The sequence below is a fragment of the Halyomorpha halys genome, unplaced genomic scaffold (genome assembly GCF_000696795.3).
Source record: "Halyomorpha halys isolate HHAL.00 unplaced genomic scaffold, Hhal_1.1 Scaffold1351.1, whole genome shotgun sequence".
Classification (NCBI taxonomy): Eukaryota; Metazoa; Arthropoda; class Insecta; order Hemiptera; family Pentatomidae; genus Halyomorpha; species Halyomorpha halys.
In genome coordinates, this window is record NW_027116421.1 from 293,613 (window position 1) to 304,175 (window position 10,563).

The following is a 10,563-nucleotide window of genomic DNA, read 5'->3' on the forward strand; positions in this document are numbered from 1 at the left end:
AATTATATTTATTTATTCCAATGATAAAAAAAAAAAGTAGATGTGTGAACATTTCTTATCTCTCGATAAGAAAATTATTTATTACCAACAGGTTTATTTACAGGCTTGGAAAAATACATTTCTTCAAGATCATACATCTATCTTCTCTAATAGCATTTCAAATTTTTCCTCTATATTTTATCTAAAGATGCTGCAATCATCTTATTTATTTGAATAACTAATTATGCATTGGGCAATTTACTAGGTTCAGTGACAATAATTATACATTTTATTCATTAATTACTGCTTTAACAGGAACTAGTACCAATTATCCAAACACCTCATTATCAAAAAAGTGAACACAGCACTATTTATGTGTTTTAATAGTACATGATTATTATATTTAACATTATGAACATGGACTGAGTTCTGGTTAAATAAGGGACGCAACAGAGTAGAAAAGATTGTTTATAAGTTACACACGTTAGATTCATCATTCATATTAGTTATGATCGAAGTTACTACAATATTAGTTCTAAGATGCAAAAGTAAATAAGATATGACGTCAGAATACTCTTCTTTTTAAAGAAAGAAGATAGTTGACTGTATAAAGTAGATTGTAGGAAGATATTCCGAGTTGCGGTCAATAAAGGTATCAAAATAGTAAAAGAAAACTATTTATTGTTAATAAACGTTTCGCCCCAATTTGCAGGGCTTCTTCAGGACTGGTTAGTCAACTAAGTTGTCATCTTTGTTTCAATCTGACAGCCCTGACAAAGCCCTGCAAAGTGGGGCGAAACGATGATTAACAATAAATAGTTTTCTTCTACTATTTTGATACCTTTATTGACCGCCACCCGGATTATCTTCCAACAACTCTTTTTTTTGTGTGTTGATCTGAAGGGTACAATTTAAAAAGATCAGAAACGGTTACTAATTCGATAGAACAGCGATAACAATTTGGCATTCAATATGGTAGTTGGAATTTTCGATTACAAAACTGTCGAGAAAATATTTCTCTTATCGCTTTCGTTTATTTTTGGAATGGTATTGCCCATGAGCAACGCTGATAATGGAGTACTGATAACATGAAAGCTACTATCAACAGATGAAATGTTTGGGCGTATATCAGACAATAACTCTATAATAAAAAAAATATACTGAAATTGAAATCAACAGCTTGAAGCATTAAATCCGATAGTAACAAAATAACTACATTCTACAGAAGTAATATCTAACTGAATCAAGAAATGAAACTCTTTGCTGTGATTTAGGATATCCGGAGGAGAGAGGAGGGGGGGCGAACAAAAGAGGATTTGATGTGAGAAGCCCAAACTCAACTTAAAATAAATTGATAAAGATCCCAAGGGATGCCTCTATTCACTAGTTTGAAGTTCTTTAAAGTATTTGGCATTATTCAACCAACCATTGCTACAGGAAGGGGTATTTGAGTCTTGAAACTGGAACAAAGTCCAAATCAACAACTTCGTGAAAACCGCATCAAACTGTAATGAAATACCTTTCCCACATTCTGTTACTTCTTGTAAAGTTACTCAGGAATTTGTCAGGATTTCATGTCTGATAGTAAGCGGTGGTAAATTGTTTCTCATAATGTTTTCGTAAAGTTGGTTTTAAGAAAACTTTTTGACTATAGAGAAAATAAGAAGCTTATTTTATTTGTTGTTTCCATTTTAAGATAAAAAAAAAACCTACGGATGGTTATTATTACACTTGTAACTAAAAAAAAAAAAATGTTTTACTACTTACATTAGTACTTAATCAGTTATTGATTGAAAGTAATTATATGTAGAACAATATATGAATATTATAGTAATGATTGATGATGAAATTGAAAATTTAAATAAATAAATGCAATTTATAATATATTAATCAGGTTTATATTAAGGTAAATAATCTAGTGGTTTCGATGAATTCAATGGTTTTCTCAATATTCTCCTCATTGTCGTACAGCTATATTTTATTTCATATCGTTTTATTGATTTACGAATTATATACATTGCTTATTCACGAACCAGATTCGTTAATTTTTTTTTTTACTTCACGTAAAGATATTTTTGTATGTTATGAGTCTTGTCGGATTATATGTTAATTATAATATAATAATGTTAATTATTTTAAGAAAGGAAATCTTCTATATTTTCCAACAATTTATTTTGGTAATTCATATAATGAGGTGGATAATACTACTAACTTCAAGGACCCGGTTTCGAATCCGGCTGTAGCAGATAATTTTTTCTGTAGCCGTGAGTCAGCCCTGTGAGTTCGAGAGCCCTCAGGAGTCCACCCAGCCTCCTGAAGTTGTTACTCTATATTGAGTAATAATCTAGAGGTCGAACGTGATTCTGACTAAATTACCTCCTTGCACATACGTTTGTGTAGTAACAGTACTTACTTCCAGTACTTACTAAGTACCCATAGACCCTTAATGGGTTATAGTGGTACAACAGATTTAATTTTAAATTTTCTTTCAAATATATTGACAAAAAAATTCAAGTATTTCAAGTTTTAAATTTTCTCTAAGATTCTATTGTATAAGATATCGTCAAGAATTTCACAAGGGGCGAATTGCACTAATCAAGAAACGTTTTAGAGGGATGAAAAACAAATTTTCTTTTGGTTTTTATAAACGTTTTTAGGATTCAGATTAGAATTATTCACAGTAAAATGATCCAATTAAAAGAGTTACACTAAAAGAAAAAAAAACCTAGCTATTTCGAGGTTGATGATTCTCTAATAGAGCTACCGTACTTAAAATAAATCATATCACTGCTTTACTTTGATAATGACATTAATTTGGAAAACAAAAATTGTATTCTTATTTTGTGTAGACGAATTCTGAAGATACTACCGTAGACTGTGTTTCTTTTGCTCCTAGGGTTCACCGCTGACTATCCCAGAGTTATCCTCCTAGGTGAAAATTTATTCTAATCTACTTTCATTGTAAAAAGTTCAATGAGAAAATAAAATTATGTATTGCTCCTATCAAAGCAAAGCTGTGATGCGTCTATGTGGGAAGTATAGCAATGAAGTTTCTGATTAGTACACGAGCCCAAGAGGAGAAAAAGTTATTTCACCCCAATTTTTGATTACTTAATTAAAAACCATGTAGAATTACTAGTCAAAATTGATGAGTCTGCCAAGTATAGATAGGGGAATAAGAAAATGCGGCTGTTTCAAAACGTTAAAAATAATTAATTTTTTATTCGGAGCTCTATATCTTTACAACTACCAACAACAATAGAATATCTAAGAGAACATCATTTAAAGTAGAGTAAATTTTTAAAAAATTTAAGCCCAAATAGAGATATTTACGCTCAATAGTTCTCGAGATATAGCTTTTTAAAAAGCAAAATTTCATAAAAATATTACATGGAAGGTACTGAAATATCAGTAGTTAGTTAATTTATTTTAAAAAATCTATATCTCAAAAAACCATTTGATATACAGATGTCTATAGCACTCAAATTAAAGCTAGTTTAATGACCTATAAAGTAGTAAATGGCGTTTATTTTCGTAGGAGTAGTAGTTTTCATGAAATTTGCTAAAATAAATTGATTTATAATTGTTCGGACGAATGTTCATTAGCCAAATTTATATTCATACTTGAATATCAAAAAAACTACTACTTCTACATAAGTGTCATAAACAACTTCTTAAATTATCATAGTTAAATTTCCTTTATTTTGAGTGTTGGCAGACATATATGTGCCTTATGAGTCTAGAGGTATATTTTTTCAAACATCCAACATTTTATATGAACAACTAGAAATTAACATTTTGTAAGTTTATTTTGTCAAATGTCATAAAAACTACTACCCCTACGAAGATAAGTGTCTTAAACTACTTTATAGTAAGTTAAATTTCCTATATTTTGAGTGTTGGCAGACATATATGTGCCTTATGAGTCTAGAGATATATTTTTTCAAAAATCCAACATTTTATACGAACAACTAGAAATTAACATTTTGTGATTTTATTTTGTCAAATATCATAAAAACTACTACTCCTATGATAAACATTATTAACTGTTTTATAGTAAATTTAACTAGCTTCAACTTGAGTGCTGAGACAGTGATATGTACATCCAATGGTTTCTGAAATAAAGTTTTTCATAAATTAAACTTATTGTCCGATATACTATAACTATAAATTAATTTATCTTAGCAAATATCCTGAAAACTATTAGTTTTGACTAGTAATTATACATAGTTTTCATTAAAGTAATAAAAAATTAGGGTGAGATAACTGCCTTTTTTCTTCCCAGCTCTTGTTCTAGATTGACTTAAGTATATTTTGACGGAACATATGGAGAAAATCCTAATTCACTAATTTTTTCTCGACTCATTGAATAAGTTTATGACTGTATCAGTATTTCCTTAAGATAGGTTGTTCAGCGGCACCTTATTCCTCTGAGAAAATAATAAAAAAACTGACTAAGAGTTTCATTATGTCTGAAGAAAGAAAATCATTTGATATTCAAACCGTAATTGAAGAAGAAAAGATAAGGAACAGATCAGCAGAACAAAGGAGGATACCATATAGCAGAACGGCAAGAGATTATTGCTTTTGATTAGTTCAACTCGTATTAAATGGATTATCTTATCTAAGGTGCTATCTCGAACGAAATTGATTCGTCACCGAAACAACTGATTTGACAATAATTAAAAAATATACTGATTCTTTTCTTCCTTAAATTACCATTATCTTTTTAGTGCCTGAAGGATGATATCGGGTCGAGTGGGTGCCAATAACGTCAGCTGAATGAGAAGTGTTGCAACTTAGAGCTGCGATAACGGAGGTCATTTCGTAACTCGAAGGATCTTCAGGAAAAGTAATTATGCAAGATAATAACAGATCATCAGTATCGGGTTGGATGCCTTTATTTGAAAACATGTACTCCGCATGAGCGAGCCAGTTTTACGATAGTGAAATATCGTGATTTTTACTTCACTTATATAATTTTTACTTGTATAAAACTGTTTTTATAGATTTGACAAGCAAATTTTGAGTTTAAAAGACCAATTTTCAATTTAAAAGGACCCAAGAAAGCCATAAACATAATTTAAAATTGATACAAAAAGGATAAAACAGACTTAAGTAACAATACTTATTCAGAAATTTATATACTGGAAGATTATTGATTGACCGTGAGTATAGATGAATGGAATATGATCCGGGTGCGATAAAAATAAAACTCAAATAGTAATGACTATACTATTTTTATTGAGGCAACGTTTCACCCCACGTTGCAGAGCTTCGTCAGGGATGTTTTGACGGAGTGACTGTCACTCTGACTTTGACTGCCGTCAAAACAGCCCTGCAACGTGGGGCGAAACGTTGGCTTAATAAAAATACTATAATCATTTACTATTTGAGTTTTTTTTACCGCACCCGGACCATATTCCATTCAGAAATGTTTATACTTCTTCTATAAGTACCAACTAACATATACATGTAAAATAAACTAGTCAGTTCGATGATTGTTTCAGATTGTAAAGGGACAAACCTATATGTATATAATTACTAATTACATAATAACTATATCCATATATCCATCATACATTAATTAATCATGCGTTAAATATATAATTAATCTATATAAATTACATTCAGAAATATTAAAATTTTTATCACCATCTATCCGTTTTTATCAGCCAACGTTTCGGCCTAAACATCTAGTCTTCAGGAATAAAATTTTCATTCCTACATTCGTACTTTTATTCATTTTCTGTAAACGAGGTATGATTTTGCTATGTTTCGAAGGTTTTTTAATTGCCATTTCTTTATTTAAGAAGGATTGATTTAGTGCAGAAAGATTGAAATAAATTTCAGCTTTCTATTTTAGAGCAGAAATACATTTTAAGGGGTTGTGATTTTTTCTTTCGGGTAAAGTCTCAAAACCCCTATGATTAAAATCAGTAAATCACATATTTTACTCTTTAAGGCAAGACACTCAGTTAATTTTGATGATGAGCCGTCCGTAGCTCAGTGGTTAGGCGCAGTATTACCACACTGAGATCTGCTCGCGGTATTGGTTCGAATCCGGCCTTTTTTTTAGTGGGGGTCCCACAAAATGAAAAACTTGACCCCCCAACTATGGCCGTATAGGGCTCCCGAATAACTGCCCGAAATAAAATAAAATAATTTTGAGGGTTTTTTCAATTAAAAATTATCGTTTCTCAAAAATTAAAAAAAGTGTATAGGACACTGTAACAGTTCGCATTAAAAATAAATAACTGTGTACCTGATTTTTCTAGAAGCCCATATGTTTTTTTAAAATAATTTGGTTTCTTCTACAAAAAAGTTCTTCCATCAATTTCAAATTAGTTTTTTTATAATATCATTTCAAACTCTAAAACGGCTAATACAACAGAAAGTGGCAAATTGATTCTTAGGACGAAATACCATATTAATATATTTTTTATACTGATAACAATAGTTCTAGCTGTTCTAGAGTTGTGCTGGATATAACTTTAAAAAAAGTAGTTCACAAAAAATAAAAAGAAAGGGTGACACAATCTCACCCTAGTGAACTTAATTTAATAATAATTTATTAACATGACAACCAAAAATGGAGTCATAAAACCCCACCAGCTATTGATTCTCCCGTGTTTATAGCTAATTTTAGAATGTACAGTCTCCCTACGTACTTAAAAAATATTTACATAATAAAAAAATTAAATACAGAGATATCAAAACAATGTAAACTATGGACTCTAAAGAATCTCAGATAAATTTATATCATACTCCTATAAAAGCAGGATATAAAAAAAAAAAAGTCCAAAATATTAGCGAAAAGTAACTCAATTCTACAGCACTAACCCTATGATAAACGGGAGAGCTAACAGCTTAAATAACAAGCCACTTGAGAATAGTGAATAGCTGAATTTCGTGTTGGCTTATTCTCGACCCACGTGGCATAATCTCACCTCATTTTATGATACCTGCCGTATAATAAATTTTCGATTACGATAATTATTATTAGTCTTCTAAATCTTAGTTTTAGCCCAATATTAACTAAGGTAACTCAGGATAAATGCATATTCAGTGTGGTAGGTTCCCACATATAAACTAAACTCAGCTTGCATTGATTTAATTTTTAGAAAACGTTTTAATTTTATCATTTTTATTGGGTATATAAATATATTTGTTATATATTGTAATTCTATAAATAAATAAAATAGAAGGGTGAAAAAATAATAATTTGATGCTTGCTTTTGAATTCCTCGCTAAGAAAGCACGTCTATAATATTTATTTAACGTAATTAGAAAATTTTTAATATATCATCAATAAATTCTTAAGTCAACAATGAGCCATTAATTAAGGCAGTTAGTTAATTATATTATTTTAATTCTTTAATTGGTAATTAAAAGTTGTTGTGAACATTTAGCTCATTGTTGAATAAATGTTTTAAAGTGCATTTTGGAAATTGCACAGTCTAAGAGCTATTTATTACTAAAGAATTGTTTATAAACATAAACATTTTAGATCTGAATTTTGCCTAATGTAAACTATATGTTCTATTATTAATTAGACAATAATTATTGGTTTGAATTTACTTTTACTAACAAGATGAGAAAATATTGAAAAGAACTAGACAATTATCTTTTCAGAATGATGTCATAATTATTATATATTTCAAAACAACTCCAACGGCTGACCTGTTCAGATGATAGGTATAAATGAGATTGGTTTAAATATTTTTTAGCCAAAACGAGTTAATCGAAAACAAAGGAAAAAATATAATGAAGAAAGAAATTTAACAAGCAACTAAATAAAATACTGACTGCAAATAAGAGAAAATTAATCACATTCCATTCATAATTACTATAGAAAAACTCACCATTTCCATCTGCAGAAGATTTGATGTGGCATAATTGGTAGTAATTTCTGTAACAAATAGAAATACTTCATTAGATTTCTGAATTTTATTAATAAATGTATACATTAATTCATAACTTAAAAAAAAACACATAATATAATAGTCTCTAGTGCTAACGTAGTATGATTTTGCAACTAGAGTGTTCAATGCAAAAATATAAGCCACATAAATATTTTTCAGAAGAGCTATTTCCAAAAACTGTAAAATTCTTTTTTATGTTTTATATAGTTCATATTCGACAATTATTATAGATCAATATGTTAGAATAATACTGATGTAAAACTAACACAATAATAACATTAAAGAGAAAATAAGGAGGAATTAGCAAAAAATTCAAAGAATTTTTAAAACGAGTTTCCAATAAATAAACACATAAAAAAAATGCATATAAAAATATCATTTACATTCAATAGTGGTCCCTCTGATTAAAAAACGTTTTAGTTTTTGAAACATAATTTATGGAACAATTATGTTTCAAAACTAAGCTAATAAGTCAAAAAATAATCACTGTTTAGGGTACAATTTGTAGGATAAGTAAAAAATATAAAATATAATATACAGAACACTTCAATTTATATAAATATATAATTTATTTATCTACCTCTGTTATAGTTTAGAAACGTACAGTGAGGGTTCGTCTATTAAGTAAAAAAACAAACAAAATGTAGATAAAAAATATGAACAAGAAACAAAAAATAAAAAAAATAAAGGGAAAATTTCAATATGGAAAAATAAAAATAAAAATACTGACTATAATCTAACTAACCAAAAAAAAAAAAAAAAACTACAACTGCTTGATGTATGTTTCAAATATACAAAGGTTATAAATTGATACCATTTAAAATATAACTTATAATTAGAAGAGTAGATAAATTATGCTGAGGTTCAAATTCTTTATTATAATGTATATGTCATATGCATGATATTTTTTTTTTTTATTATTATATAACATAATCACCTCAACTACTGACAGAACATGGACTGTCTAAACACTAATTTAAGAGATTTCATATAACTAACACTGATTTCTGTAATTGTGAAGGACAAACTTCACAAACTTTTACTCACTTACTTTTCGACTGCACCCTGTACGATTAACAAAGGTTCAATTTAAAAAAAAAAAACGGCATAATGCACGGAGATACATGGCCACTTAAGCAATCTGAAATCTTGGGAAAATACATAAAATAGCTAGTGCACTTAATGTCATACATAAAATAGCTAGTGCACTTAATGTCTAATATAGAGTTAGCCCAAATATGATCTTCGTATATACGACAATTGTATCTCTTACATAATAACAATTGATTTAATTATGTTTTGTTCTAGTTCAATATTTAATTCCCACATCTGCACTGTATTTATGTTATCCATATACTTTTAATTCTTGTTAGCTTGCATAATTTTAGTTTCCGTATTTTATACTTAATTTGTTCTTTCCTTTTTTTTTTTTTTTTGTTTCTGTTATTTTTTCTTTTAATATTTTTAGTACTATAGCACATCCAATGTTAATACCACATTACATACATTGAGTATACAGTGTCGCATGGAGTATGTACACTTTTTAAATAAACTCATAGGGTTACTATGCAAGAGAGAAAAAAAAATAACAGAATCACATATTGTATATAATAAATCATAGAGCTCCAGAGTAAATTAATCTAAGGTATATATATATTTTTTTATTATATGTGCTACATGCATATTTTTTAATGATTGAAAGAGTATATAGTTTACAGGACTTACGGATCCATCATAGAGTAAAGAAACGTGGTGGGTACCTTCGTAGACAGGTCTGCAACCTAACTGAGGCGGCTGAGAACTGTCCATACTTACTACCTGCACTAGGGACACCTTCATGATCACAAAAGAGGATACCTGAACTAAACTTGCAAGGATAATAAAATTTATGAATTGTCAGGGTGAACAAATTTGTACTCTGGGCACTAATCTGAGGACCTTCAATACAAAAGAGGAAAAGAACTTATGAGAATATGCCTAAGACAGAAGTTCGCCATTGTCATTGTCAATTAACTCTTTGAAATTTCCCTGCTCTACTAAATGAAATAAATTGTTGAAAATACTTTCTTTTTTTTTCGACCAAGACTCCCATTGGAGTCCTATACTGCCTAACCATGGTTGGGGGTCAAAGTTCTTCATTTTGTGGGACCGCCACTCAATGATAAAAGTCAACGTCCCAGGCCGGATTCGAACCGGCACCGCCAATAGATATCAAATTGGTAGGACTGTGTCTTAACCACTGAGCTAAGGGCGGCCCTACACTTTATTTTAATCAATAGAAAATATATCTGTTTGAGAAGCAGCTCAGCAGACCCGCCATTGAAATTCATAAAACCTAATCCAAATGGTTGCAACTTGACACAAATCCAAAATACAAACAAATACCTGATAAACAAAAATAATTATAAGATAAATAAATCAATTAATTACTTATTTTTAATTGTATCCCATATCACAGACCTTGAAGAATGGTGAATGGTGTAATTGAAAGATTAAAATAAATCCCATCAAATTACCTTTACCCTTCGTCGTAAACCTACCGACTGGAAACAGAATTTCAAAACAGTACAGACGAAACAACATCGTACTACAATGTTCAATTTACAATGTGGGAACTAAACAATATATTGAATACAGTAAAAGGTTCGTCCCCCGGTCC

The 10,563-nt window shown here is 29.5% G+C and overlaps 1 protein-coding gene across 2 annotated transcripts in view; it reads right to left on the reverse strand.

Annotated features, from left to right (window-relative positions):
• Window positions 1–10,563, reverse strand: part of LOC106689406 (probable E3 ubiquitin-protein ligase RNF144A) — an 88,626-nt gene that overhangs the window by 58,854 nt on the left and 19,209 nt on the right. For both annotated transcript variants that reach the window (XM_067053213.1, XM_067053212.1), the window contains exon 2: window positions 7,845–7,891. In XM_067053213.1, coding sequence (XP_066909314.1) covers window positions 7,845–7,891 — 47 coding nt within the window. The remainder of the gene's footprint in view (window positions 1–7,844; window positions 7,892–10,563) is intronic.